Source organism: Kryptolebias marmoratus, linkage group LG3, assembly GCF_001649575.2.
Source record: "Kryptolebias marmoratus isolate JLee-2015 linkage group LG3, ASM164957v2, whole genome shotgun sequence".
Taxonomy (NCBI): Eukaryota; Metazoa; Chordata; class Actinopteri; order Cyprinodontiformes; family Rivulidae; genus Kryptolebias; species Kryptolebias marmoratus.
In genome coordinates, this window is record NC_051432.1 from 27,857,285 (window position 1) to 27,874,514 (window position 17,230).

Consider the following 17,230-nt stretch of genomic DNA (forward strand, 5'->3'; position numbering starts at 1 on the left):
AGGTGTTTTAAGATGGCAAACTTTGTTTTGTAAATGAGCCAGCCTGATATAATAACAGCTAGTCTGAGCTGAGATGAAACCTTCATGCTGTCACCAGTTTCACATTATTTGATTATTCTGGCAAAAAGAATGACATTCCCGCTGGAAGGGACTCCTGCCAGCTTTAGCTCTGAAAATGCTGTTTCTATATTTAGTCGCGAGACGCTGATTCTACAAAGAGTGATGTCATCGAGGAAAACACAACAGCTGACAGATTTCTCGAGCTCAATCAGAGTGAGCCGAGCTTTAAACTCAACCCTTCCAAACTGAGGTTGTTCAAAAAGACTACCTACAGCAGGTAAGATGTTGATTGTTCCTAACATTTCCACGGCAATGTTTCAAAAAGTCCAAACTATTCGTTTCAAGGGACGTCAAACAGCCAACCCCTCGGTGTTCCTGGATCCCTCTCAACACACTCCTCCTGCCTTTGAACCATTAAAAAAATCCTATTATCCCATATTTCTCATGCACATAAAGCCAGGAATGCTCTGTGACATTTAGTATCACAATTTTTTATTACAAAAATTAAATTCTTCATCTGTCAGTTTTGCCATGCTCAGAGCTTATAACAATACAGTAAAAAACCCGGACCCAGAGAAGATAGTAAAGCAGATTTGGACAAAGCTTTCACAGCACTCTGTCAGTCATGCTGTTACTTTACAGATACTGGAACATTCCTAATACAGAGGAGTACAAACACCTGCCAAAAAACACATCATCATGTCAGATTAACAAACCGGAATTAAATTACATTTACCAATGAGAGAAGAACGAGTAACCCAGCTCAGGAGAAGAAAGAAACACAAACCAGTAAACATTAAGTTTGCAACTGAAAACAGACCAGATGTGCTGAAGTTCTGCACCAGCCCAAGGCACCCAGGCTTCGTAGCAATGTTGGCAAGTTCACGACATTCTCACGGAAACACTTGAAGCGAACAATGATTACAGATCGACTTGTACCACAGGCTGACTCTGCAGTGTCCTTCGTCCTTTGCAGTGTCCTCTTTCTCAGTCACAGTGCAAGATCCGGAGGAGGAGGAGGAGGGGGAGGCAGGGGGTCGTTAGGAGCTGTACCGCATCAGACATCACTTCACAGCGCCAAACACTGACAAGAATTGGATGGACAGCGTAATCTCCCACACTCCTGAGGGAAAGGGGGGCAGGAGGAAGGGGAGGGTTATGTAATTCCTCTCTTGGATTGTGAATCGTTGAAACATAAGGCGCAGATTGCCAGCTGCCAGTCCAAGACAAAATAAGCCAAACAAAAAGCTCAGGTGTGCTTCAAACTGAACATCCAAGAATGGGGCGGGGGGAAAGGACCGCAGATACCAAGATTTTCTCCAAACGGGAATAAAATAGTTTTCCCCTCAAAGGTGAGAAATGTTGTTTTGCTCAAAGAATAACTAAGAAGGACATAAATCCCAGACTTAAGCTTACCGATAACTCAGAAAGTCTCTAACGAATGAGGACAGGAACGACAAAAGCTCGGAAAATACAGAGAGGCCTCTTTTTTTTCTTCCATGAAAGCTGAGCTGCAGCTCAGTTAAGCGAGCGGCACGGCTCGAAGGTCCATTTGGTGGCTCCGCCAAATATTTCAATGTTGCTCTCTGTCCAGGAGAAGACGTTCCCGGCCAGTGCTTTGCTGTTGCAGGTCGCCAAGTTGTAGATCTCGCTGACAGAAAGTTTCCTGTTCCAGATGTTTAGGTTGGCGAGCTCGCCGACGTAGGCCTGCGTCGCATCGAAGCCTCCGCCTAACGTGTCCTGCGGAGCAAAACAAGGGTTGGTCATCGCAATCAGAACTAACCTTTAATTCTCACAATCAAGGGATACAATCCTGCATCTTACTGATGTTTGAAGTGGCTTACTAAAGAGGAGTGGAAACTGTGCCATAAAGATTAAAACCATTTAACTAATTTTGCAGTCTCTTATATTCAAAATTGAATCAGGCGTGTTGGAGCATCGAAACATCTAAAACATGCAGGATTGTGGCGCTCAAGAACCTGGAATTAGACACCATGTTGAAATATTCGGGTCATCTTTATCATTTTGTTGAAAGTGGTATTATTTTAGAACATTTTGCTATTAGAAAACCTATTCAGAAAAGCAACCATTAAAGTTAAAGTGGAAAAAAACTATTTAGAAAGGCAACCACTTGAGTTAAAGGACATGTTTTCTTTCATTACTGAAGTCCGATACTAATTTCCCTGGTGCTAATTTAAAAGTCTGCCTTCTACATCTTTGTGCAACTTCTCACGGTGAAATTAAGTCTTCACTTGTGTTTCTCTTTCCAAAAGCAGACTGAATGGACGATAAACACTCCAACTAACACCCTAATTAGACTGTTGAACCTTAACTGGCCACCTTTAAGAGGAGTCCCAACAGTCTCGTTACGCAAATATCTCCACCTCTAATCTTCCTCCAAAATGAAAAGGATAATTAGTTGAGGATTGTGTCCAAAAGCTGCCTGTGAGTGATATAAAAATAAACGAGTTTCCACCTGCTCCTGTCCCAGGACCAGCACTCCGTCCGGTTTGATGGGGTGGTACGGTGCCAGGTTCTCCCCGTTGCCCCGCATCACTCCATCCTGAAAGGCCTCCCACATCCCGTCACGAGTGGTCCACGTGATGCAGAGGTGGTGCCACTTCCCGTCATTGATGAGAAACGGCAGCTTTGCAACCTGCAGAGGTGATATCTGATAAGTGTCTCATTGTGGTCTGATTTAAAAGCCCTGCCTGAGAAATCCACAGCTTAAATGTTTCCTCCTGAAAAAAATCACTTCTTCTGAACACCTTGGCACCTCTTTTCTGACTCATCCAATCAGAGCAACGAAGCTGTTTATCAGTCCTCTGCAGATGGTTCTACATGCATGACTCTGAGTTTATCATTACCTTATCATTGATGAGGAACTCCATGGGGTTGTTCCCCCACTCTATCAGCACCAGCTCGTTGGCCTGACCCGGGACGGCGTAGGAGAACGGCGTCCCCACCCCAGGTGAGGCGTTGGATTTGATCCACAGACACACGCTGAAGGAGTACATCTCAGGAAGGCTCCTCTTGGCTTTGGCGTACATGTAATTGGTTCTCAGAGGGAAGGTCAGCTGGAACTCATCAGTCGGCCGGCTGTCTTTCCCTGCATATTGAATAAATGAGGACTTATCGGTTTATTTTGCATTCGTTTTATATTTTCAGAGATTCAGAATATAAGAAAGCATTTATATAAGAAAGCATTTCTGGAAAAATGCTCATTTCTTTCCATAATTGCTTTAATGGTTTTAATGGAAATAAACAAGTGCTTTGAAATTATATTCATATCTCTGTTTAGATCATTTTCAGCTACAGTTTTCAGATTTTTGCAGATGCATAACATTCCTCTCTCCTCCCTTTTAATAAGCACGCGCATTTGCACGTGTTAAAATCCTGAACTGCTTCCATATGAAGGCACGCCCTTCAAAGTTTCTCTGCCTCTGCAGTAAAGATCTTTTTTTTTTTTTTTTTACATATTTTAGTTCATATATTTTGAGTCTTTGCCAGTAAAAACAAACATGAACGCAGCCAACAGGTTCACAGATATGCAGCGATGCAGCTGCTCTTCCTCCTCCTTCAGATCTTTGCGCAACATGACGGCTGCGGCACAATAAAGCCTCGCGGGTTCTGTAGCACTCTTTCTTCCCCTGAAACAGTCCCGAGTTCGGAAACCAACAAACAGCTGCACCTGACGTGGCTTAAAAACCCCGCAGAGCCGCACTCAAAGGCGCAAAAAACAAGCAGAAGTTCCGCGCGCACTGGAATCCAAACGCACCTTTCTCCAGGTCTGAGATCCGGTGGTGCAGGGAGGTGAGGGTGGACTCCACCCGGTTCCGCTGGTCGGTGTCGTTCTTCGAGCCCGGTTTGCTCTCCTCCAGCGTGTTGACCCGGGACAGAACCTGCTTCTCCATGTCGTCTATCTTGTTCTGCAGCAGGTCCTTCAGGCTGTTCGCCTGCGCGGTACCGTTCCCCCGGCTGTACTGCTGCAGCGGACAGAGGGACACACACTGGGTTACAGGAGGACCGGCAAAAGTTACAATTCTTCAGAAAAAACACCTCTCAACTTCATTAAAAACTGAAAATCTGAGCCTATTCCTGGGATTAACAGTCTGCTCTACGCGATGCGTGTCTCAGACTGTCAGGGAAAGCGGAGTGAGAGCATGAAGCTCCAACATTTTTAGACTTTTAACCTTCGGTCTGATTAACTCGTTCATTAACCTTTGACCCCCTCAGAGCGCCTTTCCTACCTCCAGGTTCTCCAGTCTCTGTTTGAGGGTCTGTAAAGTCTGTCCCAGCTGGGCCAGCGTGTCCGCGGTGCCCCGGGATACATCCCCCATGGTGTTCTTGGCCCCCGGCCGCCTGCCGCCGGGGGCCACCCCCACCGGGAGGCTCTGGCTCTCACAGCGGCTCAGCTTGGACGTTAGCTCCTTGATTGTCTCCTTCTGGTTCACGATGGTCTCCTTCTGTTGCAGCACGGTCTCCCGCAGCTGCATGATGGTGGTCTTCAGGTCCTCCGCCGGCCCGCTGTTCTGCATCGAAGCCGTGCACAAGTCCACATCTTTGGGCACCGACGTGCAAATAAACTGCGTCTGTCCGAAGTCCTGCGCGGAGCTGCGCGCGGCCACGAGCAGGCAGGAGAGCAGGAAAAGTTTCCACGAGGATCCTTCCATGGTCCGGTCACGAGTCGCAGCTGACGGCTGAGTGTGAGAGAGTGTGAGCGCGCGCGCCTTCAGCACCACGGAGCTGTCCTCTGAAGCTGTGCGGCGCTGCTGCGCTGCGCCTTTATATAGCGGAGAAAACAGCGCAGATTCACTGCATCACTGAGGGAGGGGGGGCAGCCGCTCCTGCTACACCTACAGACGACTATTTAAGGTCGTACTCAGAGATCTCTGAGCCATTTCTCCTCATCCAGGGAGCGCGAGAAGGTCTGAAAAATCAGATGTAGAGAAAGAAAGAGAAAATGTCTTTAATAAATCCCTCACGGGTGAAGAAGATGTATTCAATCACTGCTTTCAATAAGAAAACACACCCTGACAGATAAGCTCAAGGCTGTTTAATTGATTTGGTTTCTGTTTTATAATTCACCATTTATTTAGTCCAACGTCACAATAAAACAAAATAATAAAAATAAAACTGCAGTGAAGCAAAAAGACCTTTTAGGTAAAGTCTTAAATCAAATTAACCAAAAATACAAGTCACATTTAAACAAAAACAGCTCTAAAACATCAATTAATATGTTAAATGTGTAGTCCTCAAAATATAATCTTCAAGTGACATAAAGATAAGTTCATTATAAAGATTTACTTCATAAAATGATTTACTTGATAAAGTTTTACTTCATAATTGAACACTCAAGCTAGAAAAACCTTTAAAATACTTTATATAATAAAATTTAAACTGTCAAATAGATTTTTTTTTTCATTTTAGGTCTACAGATATGTGTCAAGGATTTTAAAATGACTATAAAATATAACTTCTTCTTAAAAGAAGGTATTCAAAGTATATGACAAAAAGAGAAAGAAAGAAGGTTTTTATTAACTATAATAAAATAACAAACACTCAAAACTCCAGTAAAACCTTTCAACATTTTACAGGAAAGATTCGTTTTCTTTATGTTACATTCATGAGAAATAAACCCCACCTGTCGCTTGTTTCACCCAGAGGTGTTATATATGCTTAAATAATTTTGTTTGTTCATGTTATGAACTCATCAGTCCACCTTAAACGACCCGGAGCTTCTCTCTCCTCCATCCTTCAGATCTGTCTGTCCCACAGGCTGAGTCCACAACACAACCCCACATTTCTGTGCGACTCTCTCCCACCTGAATCCAACAACAACAAGTGTTTCAGGAAATCTGCTCGCGCCTCTGAGGCGGTTTTACGGTAAATCAGGCAGCTCAGATTTCTGCAGGACTTTGAGGTTTCTCAGAGCGCAGAGAGATGCCGGCAGCAGTCATGTTAAATCTCACCACTACACGAGCAGAGGCGCTAAAAGGAAAGGCACATGTTTCCAAATAATTAAACAGACTCTTATGTAACTCCCCCCCCCCTCTGGCTCAGGTATTAATAAATGAGACACCCAGCGAGGGGAGAGCTCAGCAGCGGACCGAGGGGAGAGGCTGAACACACAGAGGAATGAACAGAATGCATCATCATGAGCAACGTTTCCCCTAAAAGACAATAAAAAGAGATATTTATTTATACTAATCAAAACCACTACGAACTACTGAAAGTTAGACACAAACATATCAGAGAAGGGATACATAAATGTCTGTATAACCTGCCAGTCCTGACAAAATTTGAATGTTATGTAAAATATAAATAAAACCAGATCTCATAAACCAGTATTTTATTCACAGTGAAGCAAAACAAACATATCAAATGTTGAAACTAAGAAGATGTATCATTTTTTGATGAAATGAAGGGCATTTTGAATTTTATGGCTGAAACACATCTCAAAGAAGTTGTTCCAGGGGCAACAAAAGGCTGTAAAAGTGAGCAAAACGAATCAGAAACAGCTGGAGGAGCAATTTACATCTAATTAGGTTAATTAGCAACAGGTCGGTCAGAGGACTGGGGATAAAAAAAAAAGCATTTTAGAGGCTGAATCTGTCAGAAGTAAAGATGGGCAGAGGTTCACCAGGCTGAGAGAAACTAAATCTAAAATTAGTGGAACACTTTCAGAATAAAGTTCCTCAAGATGAAATTAGGAAGAATTTGAATTTACCATCATCTACAGTTCATATCATCGTCAAAGAACTGAAGAACCTGCAGAAACCTCTGAGGTCAAAGGTCAAGGCTGGATGTTGGCGATCAGTTCACCGTGCCGTCCACAAACGCTGCTTAAAGCTCTATCAGGCAAAGAAGAAGCCAGATGTGAACAGATGTGTCTCCTCTGGACCAAAGAGGAGAACTGTTCTGAGGTCAGCCTGCCTCTCTGATGGTATGGGGGTGCATTAGTGCCTCTGGAAAGGTTTTAGAGCAACATCTGCTCCCATCCAGGACTGTTGAACAGACAGAATGGGACAACATTCCCTCTAAAACCTCCAGCAGCTGCTCTCCTCAGGTCCAGATGTTTACAGACTGATGGGAGGAGAAGAGGAGATGCTTCAGTGTAGGAAACATGGAGCTGGAACTACTTGTGAAGTGTTGCAGCCATCAGTTTCAAAATTACCTTATTTTTTCCTAAAAATTGTTCAATTTCTAAGTTTCGACATTTGATTTGTTTACTGTGTTCCATTCTGAATAAAATGTGGGTTTATGAGATTTGCAGATCATTCTATTTTGTTTTAATTTAAATTTTATACAACGGCCCAACCTTTTAGGATTGGCGTTGTAAAATAGAAACATGTTGCAGTGGAATACATTTATATCTAAACAATGCGCCTTCTTTCCTGAGAGTTCCCTGCGAGATGAGTTAGTCTCATGTTGTGTCGCAGAAGAACAGAAAAATCTCAGGTTTGCTGTTTTCTCCTCCAGCTCTGAGACAACTCCTCTAACGCGTCAGAGCGCTGCGTAACACTCCGCGCTGCAAATGAAACCTTCTTCCTCAGGTGCGTTTCTGGAGGCAGCAATCAGACTTGTGCACGTGGGCTGAAAACTGACCCAGCAGTTCGCTGTGATTTGTTTAATTATCGACCCAAAGCGTTGTAATCAGGAAGGTGTCACGCTGAAGGCGACAAACGGTGGCGGGAACAAATGTTTAATGGCAGGGTGTAATTGGTGAGTCTGAGGACAGGCATGGGGCAGATTCTCCTGATTTCATCTGCACATTAAAGACTGAGCAGTTTTTAGCGCTCGTAGTCGGGGAGGCAGCGGATCGAGGAGGACATCTTTCATGTTGGGCAGGTTTTAAAGCTTCTGTTGAGCACAACTTAATGATGAACCAAGGCATTGCCTCCCACTGAGAGGCACCTCACACACAGGAGGAGGAGAGGAGAGGAGCCACATACATCTGTTTAATATTCAGCTCCTGTTCCGGGCAGTAAAAAGGAGGCTGCAGCACCATATGTTCAACATGTTTCCTCTCATTCTCACCACGTTTCTGCCAAAAAAAAGTGCTGCATTAACTGGACTCCAAACGGTTTCCCCTAAGCTTAAAAAAAAAAAAAAAAAAAAAAAAACTGCAGCGAGCATTCTGGGATGCCTGGAAGTGAGGTTCTGTGGAAACGTTAGGAACAAATGTTGTCTTACCTGTTGGAGGTAGCTTTCTGAGCAACCTCAGTTTGGACAAAGCAAGTTTAGATCTGACAGTAGTGACAAACCGACAGGTACAGAAACACTCAGCTTAACTTGGTTTTATTCTAAAGCACGGACAGAATTTTGCCTACGAAGCACCAAGCAGCGAGCCGGACTCCTCCAGGGGCTCAAATCCATAATGATCAGTCTGTGAAGCTCACTGAATAATGCAGAGCTTTATAATAGAACCCACTCTCTAATGGCAGAGACAGATAAGCCTTCCACTCTCTGGCTCCTTTCTGCTTGCTTATTTTTCCAGCGTGTGTGAAAGAGATCCAGGTCTGGTGGTGAAGTTTTACTGTAAAACTCTCAGAACAACGATGTGAGGACAGCTGCTGAGCTCAGGCACCACGGACTCTGCAGGATCTGGGTCCCAGACTGTTTTCCTGCTTTTGTTTGGACAGAAATTGTACTTCCGATCTCTAAAGTTTATTAAGTTCCCCACTCTGTCCAGGCTTCCCTCGGCGTACACTTCACCTCTGACCTCTGAGGATGGAGACAGATAACTGAAGCTTCACCGTCTCTGCAGCCGCCTCGATGTCTCCGTTCCAACCGTCTCTGCTCAGACGGGGGAGATGATGAAGGGGGAGTCAGGAGGGGGTTGTCTAACGGAACTCCTGTGCTGCGGAGTAATCTGCCGCTCTGCATGGGTTCCCACCAGGGACCGCATGAGAACGTGAGACGGAAGTAGCCTCTCAGTCTCATCAGTTTCTCCCAGAAACACACATGAATTTAAAGTCCTGGCATTCCTTAAATGAATGCATATCGCCCAGCACCTTTCATGGCTCACATGACCGTTTTAGTCAAATTTTAAAAATAAAATTATTAAGCACAGTCTCAGGGGATAATGTGACATATCACACTACTACCATGCCAAATTTTAGATCAGTATCTGTAAAAATAACAAAATTATAGCCATGTTTGTGTTTTCTAAGGTCAGTTGGCTGTGTGGCCATCTTCACTCCAGAGTATGTACTTTCTCAGAGTCTCAATAAAATCTGACCAGTGGTTTATGGGATATTTTGCTAACAGACGGACAAGGTTTGCTTCAAGAGGTAATGCCAGAGTTTAAAAAATATATCTCACATGATCATTTATGGCTCAGCGTTTAAGTTGGGAACTACCACACCATAACCATGGCTCATTATCTGTAAAACTGTCTGAGGCGTAGGCTTTATTGTGCTTCCTAAGGTGGATAGCTGCGGCAGCCATCTTTAATTGGGCTCAAAACATTAATCAGTTGTAGACATCAACCCAGTTTTTATGTTCTGAAAGTTGTATTAAAATCTGTTCAGTGATTCATAAGATATTTTGCTAACATACAGACAAACACAGACGCTGTCTTTCACCTTCTGCTGCGGGTGATAACGATCTACCTCCAGCTGATATTTCCTGTCTGCATGAGTTTCAGGAGGAAATGACTTGAGGTTTGAGTCTGAAATAGTTTTATTGATGCCTAGTTCTCCTAATAAAACCCAAAGTGATATAAATGGTGTTCTGCATTACGTCTGGCACTCAGCTGATCTCATCATAACTCTCCAAAGTCCGGACATTAACACTTTTGGAAACAACAGCGCCGTTCTTCAAGCTGTTTGTGTTGGATTTCCTCCAGAGACAACATTTTCTTCATTAAGCCTCCAACTCTGCAGGTTTGGAGCCAAACTAGGGACAAAATGAGAATAAAAATGAGATCTGGTGGCTGAAGACAACCAGATCCACGTCACTTCCATCCTTATTAAAACACTCAGTTTTATTGTAGCTTTAAACGAGATGTTAAAGCACAATATTCGGAATGAGCTGTGGTGTAAAAATCCTCTGGATAACTGTGATTTCATCCACCTGCATCTGGACATGTATACAGAATGGGATTAAACAACTTTCAGTTTTTAATTATAAATATTCAAACATCTTTAATCCTAGCAGTTTATTTATTGTGTTTTTTAAAAAGTGTTTGAATGATGCTCGAAGTCGGGAATCAGGTGTTTACTGTCACCATGATGTGGTGTTAAAAGTCTTATAATAGATTCATATAATTTGATTTCTATGAAATATAAATAATCCAGTCTGATAAAATGCAAAACAGGCATTTGGTGATTATAAAAGTCAGGAACAGGAACGCAGCAGTTTGTGAGTTCAGAATACCATTTGTTGGCATTTTTTGATATTTTCATTCAAGTCATTTCAGTTTTCATTAAAACTTAAAATGATTAAACTTCTAAAACTCTGACTCCAGAGTTCCTCAGCTGGAAGGCCAGTATTTGGTAAAATTCAATCAAAAGAAGCAATCAACATTCAGTCAAATTAAATGCCATTTAAGGGGCTTTTTGTGTGATTAACAAAAGGAGAAAATACTAATTTGTCAGGAAAATTCGCACAAAATTAGCACAACATTAAAGATGAAAAGGGAAAACTGATCAAAAAAAAGTTTAAATGACAGCATCTTAGGAAAAGATTAATTTAATATAATGAAAACAGAACAATGTTTGAAGTAAAATCCTGATAATCAATGAACTCAAACATGCAGGCAGAAGTCACGAGTTTCTCCTCGGTGCTACATCAGTTCTTCATCAGACAAACACCAGGGGAGCAGAGTAATCGGATTACAGAGTACCTCCAGAGTATCTGCACACGCTCAGACCCGGGTGCATGCAGGGCGGACTTCCTGAACCCGGTTTGGACAGAGAAAATGTTCCAAATGAGAAGAAATCTCAGCGGTTTTCCTGGGTTTTGTTGAACTGTTTGCTCCGCAGATAAAAGACCCCACAGAGGAATCATTTGAATCATTTTATCTGTAAACTTTAATTTCCTGTTTGAAGAACACCTTAAAGTGTTTAATTTAAATGCAAATATGGACATTTTTCTTTAACACGAAAAACATGCATGTTTGAACTTTCAGTTCTGAGATTTTATCACCTGGAGCTGAAGGTGACGTCAGGGCGATAATGTTTTTGCTCCCATCTGTGTGTGATCACAGCAAAATTAACTTAAACACATAAAAAATATAATTCAGTTCATTTTACAGATATTGAGCTAAACTTTGCTGTGGTAGTAGCTGAGAATAATCCTCCACTTTTATTCTGAGCACCAACTAATTTTTCCAATAACCACTGGAGTGAACTCAGTCTGTCTGTTAGCAAAATATCTCATGAACCACAGGATGGAGTTTAATGAAAGTTTCAGAAAATAATCAATGAATGTCCATCTACAACTGATTAGCTGTTGGAGTCGACTCGATTGAAGATGGCTGCCACAGCTATTCAAATTTAGCAAACATAAAAATAGCTATAACTCAGCCAAATTTACAGATATTGAGCTAAATTTTGTTGTGGTAGTAGCCGAGCACCTTCCTCAACAGATACATTGAGCACAACGTGTGTGCTTAAAACCTTGGATTCAACCTTGTTTGTCTGTTAGCAAAATATCTTAGATTGCATGTTTTATATTTTCAGGAATTTGGCTAAAACTGCTATATCTCTGTTCCTTTTCATATTGAACTTCAAATACTCTGTCATGAAAGATGGTGGTGGTTGACATGCATTCCTTTAAAGAATTTAGTTTTTTTTCTTCAGTCTCTACTTTTCAAATGATCACTGTTTGTTGTTGTGTCTCTGGAGCTAACGTATCATTGAATTAGATCCGTTTTCAGGTGTGCAGAGGCTTCATCCATGAAAAGAAGTCCTCATAAATGTTATACGGTGCCATAATGGAGCAGCAGTTTCCCAGACGGGTCGAGGCGCTTGGCGTTTAGCAGCAGAGCGAGGCCGCTGCTCCGTGGGAGCAGGTGTGTTTTAGGACTCAATAACGCCGTGAAGATGAAACCCTGTAAAGGAGGAGAGTCTGCGGTGGAAATAGGCAGCGTGGGCTCTCAGCATCTCCCCTCTCAATTACATCAAGTGGTCAAAGTGTCTCCTTGTAAAATCCCACTTTCTCTGCAGCGGCCCCGCAGCATCCGGGGGTTATTTTACCCAAACAGAGATTAAATTTTAAGTAAGCCCAAAGTGAACCCAGTTTACCGAGGAGGGAAAGAGCATGGAGGACATTTTTACTCTTCAGGCTTCTTTGTTGGCGAAGAGAATGAAAAACAGCAAAAATAAAAATAAAATAAAAACCCCTGCTATATTCTTTTATAATGAAAAGAAACCTAACTTCTTGTTCTTATATTTTAAAAGGAAAGAAAGGATATAAAGTGCCCCAGTAAATGTTTTCATCTGCAGTAAATTAAAGCACATTTTTTTAAAGATTAGTTTTGTGTAGATTTTTCTAAGATTTAAATAATGTATAATGTTTAAACAGTTTGATGATCCTGGTGTTATAGGACACATTTATTAACACCACAGGGAGAGGAAGGGATCTGCTAGTGAATAATAAAGAAGCGTAAAGTTCACAGGCTTTTTTATGATGTCTGAGCTCAGCTTTACGATGAGATTTTAGGAATTTTTACACCTGTTAGGTTTCATTTATTCAAGGGTTTTATTTGTCACTATTCTCCAAATCAAGCAGCATTCTGGCTGCCACACCTAACTGTACACTTTTAATGGTTAGCTAGCGTTTTGCTGCTTTTAGCATTTAGCTAATGTTTGGCTTCTTTCAGCTTTAATAACTCCGTTTCAGTCTTGCAGTGCTCAGCGTTCACACTGTATTTTTATAGAAAAATGTGGTTTCTTTCCAGATTGTTGTGGTTTTGTTGCAGCTGCTCCTGAATGAATTTCTTCCTGATTACAAACTGAAACACCGACTGCTCTCTGCTGCAGGTATGATACTGGCTGCTCATACCAACTCTACACAACCTTTCTTAAGAAGTACTCCTTTAACGTTTTTTTAACATTTCACACCTGAGTGCAGCTCAGTCTCTCTGCTGTTTGGGATTGATTAAACTGCAACAATCTTTATTAAAATCTAAAATCCTCACCTGAACTGCTTTGTTGGCCTCAGGTGTCATCGTTGAATCCACTTGCAGGACTTTGTTACACTAATTCTGAGTGTTTCCTGTCCTTTCTCGAAACAAAGCCGCCTCAGTCAGCTGGAGAGGTTCGCTCTCACACCTTGGCTCTTCACAACACCCCCACACCTCTCGGTGTTTTGGGGAAGGTGAACCACAGCAGCTGCTCGGCGTTGATTCACCTCCTGTTCTGAGTGTGAGCTCGTTCAGTTAATGAGTGTGAACATTTTGCTCCGCTCTTCTCTGAGGGACGGCGCCTGAGAGCTCATCACGGGCCGTGTGCAACAAAAGCCCTTCACTTCCTGCTTTGTCAAACACAGAGAACATCGCCGTGATTGGAGCCTTCACTTCAAAAACTCCCAAGGTCACAGTCAACAGGCTCTCATCTGCCTCCTCTTCCTCACCTTCTCTCTGCCTTTATTAAATCTACATGTGAGCATCTCATCATGTTGTCCATTCAGTTTAATCCAGTAGATATCCAGAAAATGATGAATCACTCCTTGTTGTTTTACCTTCACTTGTTTTTTTTTTGCCATCTAATCTCTCTGAATATATCACGTTAAATTACCCATCATGGATCCACTCATCATGGACCAACTGTCATTCAGCTGACTGGCTGTCACGTTGTTTCATATTGATCAACACTAAAAGGACGAAGACGTGCGCTCGATGACGCCTGCATCCTGTCATCCATGAACAGGAACCTGCGTAAGAGGCTGTTGATCATCCTGTCAGTCTGCGTTAGTAAGAAGCTGCTGCTTTTCAAGCTTCTATAAAGTCGTCTTTCTCTGCTTTTGTTTTAGTTGTCACCTGCTGCGACCATAATGATCTGTTTGTTTATTTATCTCATTGACCACTGGATGAATTTTAATGAAACTCTCAGAAACTCATCATTGGATGTACATCTACGGCTGATTAACTGCTGGAGTCAATTAGTCAGTTTCAAGATGGCTGCTGCAGCTAATCGACCTTAGCAAACACAAAAATGGCTATAACTCAGTCAGTTTTAATGATACCGAGATAAGAACTGGTGTGGTAGTAGTTGGGAGTCATCACCAGCACAAAGAGTGTTCAGGCGGGCGATATGCATTCCCTCAAGGAGAAACCTATCGACAAATTCAAGAAGCTGCATCATAAAATTTAGCTTTGAGACTTTATTTCTAGTTCTTCTTTAATACAGGAATTCTTTTATTCCTTTTTGCACATTTTAAGTTGTTTATTTATGAGTTAGACAAATTATAAAAGCCTTTTGGTTTTATTCACTGTAAGCAGAGGAGCAGTGAGTTAGACTTTGTTCAAACAGTTTCTCTGCAACTAAACTGTCAGACTTAAAAGAGACAGACTGAAGAGCCTAGCTTTCCTTTAAGGAATGCATATCACCCGCTGCCTTTCTTAACAGAGATTTAAGATAATTTTCTGCTGCAAAGGGACAGAGTTACAGCTTTGTAAGAGACCGGATGGTGATAGTGACAGTAATGAAAACAAGATCAGTCCAAATCAGGTAGAAGACTTTAACAAAACATTAAAGCAGTTTAAGAAACTAAAAAACAAAATGCAAAGTCGAGCACAACAAAACAGACAAACTGTGACATTCTGCTTCCAGGCTGCAGCTCAGCTTCATTCTGCTGCTGGCATAAAAAAAAAGCACTCGTGTTTGATCAACTCCCAAAACATTCATCCACACGTCAGCTTTAAGATCACGCTGCAGCAATCAGAAGCATTGTTGTTGAAGTTTCACGACTCGATGTAATAATAATTTATATCCTCAGTTAACCTTCAGTGTTAGTTATGAAGGCCGCCGCTTTCAGATGAGCCCCTCGGAGACCGAATCCTTCTCATCGTTAAGCATCAATCACTGCGGCAGGTTTGATTCATCTGAATCTGCTTTAGGAACACCAGTGGGAGGCGAGATTAAGGCTGGCCTTTGTTTGTTTGTTTCTTTAGTTTCTGACCTTTAAAAAAAGACTCAGAATATTAAAAACAGATGTAAATAAACACACAAACCCTGATGTTCTTACTGTTTTGATCCAAAACATTTTACTGCTTGTTGATCCTGATTTATGACAGAGTTGAAAGAAAAGGGCTGAGTCTAAATGTTTTCTATAAATATGATCCCGCAGACTGAAAGATTGATAGTTTATTACAGCTCTTTGTCTCTGCTTGTCTGTATCCCACCGGAGGATCGCATGACAGCGCTGCTTCCTCACCGGCCTGACTGAGTACATGCATTTATCACTCGCCTCGCTTTCTGTCTGTTAGCAAAATATCTCATGAACCACTGGACGGATTTTAATGAAACTTTCAGGAAATAATCAAACCTCTGCAGCTGATTAACATTCGAGCCAATCAAATTTAAGATGGCTGCCACAGTCGAATGACCTTAAAACAACAACTAAGATGCAGATAACACAGCAAACTTTACAGATATTGAGTTGAAACTTGGTGTGGTAGTAGCTGAGAGTCATCACCAACATATATTTAAAGGGCAACATCTTTGCTTAAAGCCTAGGCATCAACTGTTGGTGCCAACTCTGTCTGTTAGCAAAATATCTCATGAAACACTGAAATATAACTTTCAGAAACTAATTAATGGTTGCACATCTACATCTAGTCAACCCAATTTAAAATGGCCATCAGAGCTAATTAACATTAGCCCTCTCCCTCAGTGGATTTTATAGATATTGAGCTAAAACTTGGTGTGGTAGTAGCTGAGAGTCTTTCAGAGCTCATTCTCCAAGCATCACCATCGCCCCCGTGACCCAGAAAGGATGGATGGATGTGTAAGAAATAATGTTACTTTAAAGGTTTGATCAAGAAAGCTATAACGTCAATTTTAGTTTAAAACTCTGGCTTGAAAGGCGGTGGGTAATATTCATTGCTTCCAGGAGAGCTCAGCCTTTTATTTAGACGAGGCTCCCAGCATCCAGCCTGTCCTGTTTCCTGAGGATGAGGAAGATGAAACTCCTCTTTCTCCTCCTCTTTGTTCCCTTTCAGCCATCCCAGGGTCCCAACCTCTATCACATCCAACAGATTGAATTGTTTTCCACCTGCAGCAGACACCGAGGCCAGGAGGGGAACAAATTCAGTCAGATGCACCTATGAGTTTCTTACATGCCAGATTGCTCCGGCGCCATTAGAGCCAAGCCAAGAGGCCGCTGGAAGGATTCCTGCGCTGGCGGATGCAGCGAGAGGGGATATTTTTATGCTTCATCCATCTGGTGCCACATTTTCATGTTTTCTGATGAGCCGACAGCCCAAAGAAAGCTGTTAGTCATCTCAGAGCTGCGCTGTCGTTTGTGCCTAAGACAGGCCGTGTTGTGCTTAATTAAATCCATCATGGCCTCAGAGTAAATTTCTTTATTGACCCAGAGCAAACTGGTAAACATGTTGATTGTACTTCCACAGTTAAACAGCTCTCAGTGAAGTCCTGATCGACTGAATACATGAAGTCTGTTAGAGTCGGAACCGGTGGACAGATGGAACCAGCTTTTCTCTTCTTTTGAAAAACAAACCTTTGGCTCCTGCTGTTCGAGAAAATGAGTGTGAGGCTCAACAGCAAATGATGCTGGACGCTTTGTTCACTTGACTCATGCAGGTTCTGAGAAAAACAATCCTGTGTACATCAAACTCTGTTGTTTGGTTGAACAAGAACAACCTCGGTTTATTGTCCCTGAAGAGATTTGTATATCATCAGTGGTTTGATTTAATGATTGAAAAGATGACAGCGTGTTTTAGCACCGGCAAGCAGCTGTTTCCTTCAAATAAAGGAGAATGTTCTCAGCAGTAACAAAAACATCATTATAATAAGTAATATCTGTGTCATTTATTCATTCTAAGATGTGTGTATTAAATCTTTCTTAGACTGAGTTGTTGAGATAAAGTTTGATGTAAAAACAAACAACTCCAATTCTGAAAAAGATGGGATGTTCTGTGAAATGTAAATAAAAACAGAATCAATCCTTTACAAATCTCATAAACCCATATTTTATT

General features: G+C 42.0%; 1 protein-coding gene across 1 annotated transcript; it reads right to left on the minus strand.

Annotated features, from left to right (window-relative positions):
- Positions 1–535: 535 nt before the first annotated feature.
- On the minus strand, positions 536–13,455 carry LOC108248221 (neuronal pentraxin-1). Its single transcript, XM_017436841.2, has 6 exons — positions 13,211–13,455; positions 4,311–4,990; positions 3,839–4,046; positions 2,928–3,169; positions 2,537–2,716; positions 536–1,800 (listed from the first exon to the last, which is right to left on the minus strand). Exons 2-6 carry the CDS (start codon positions 4,731–4,733, stop codon positions 1,579–1,581), a joined length of 1,275 nt encoding a protein of 424 aa, XP_017292330.1. The 5' UTR covers positions 4,734–4,990; positions 13,211–13,455; the 3' UTR covers positions 536–1,578.
- Between the last annotated feature and the right edge of the window lie 3,775 nt (positions 13,456–17,230).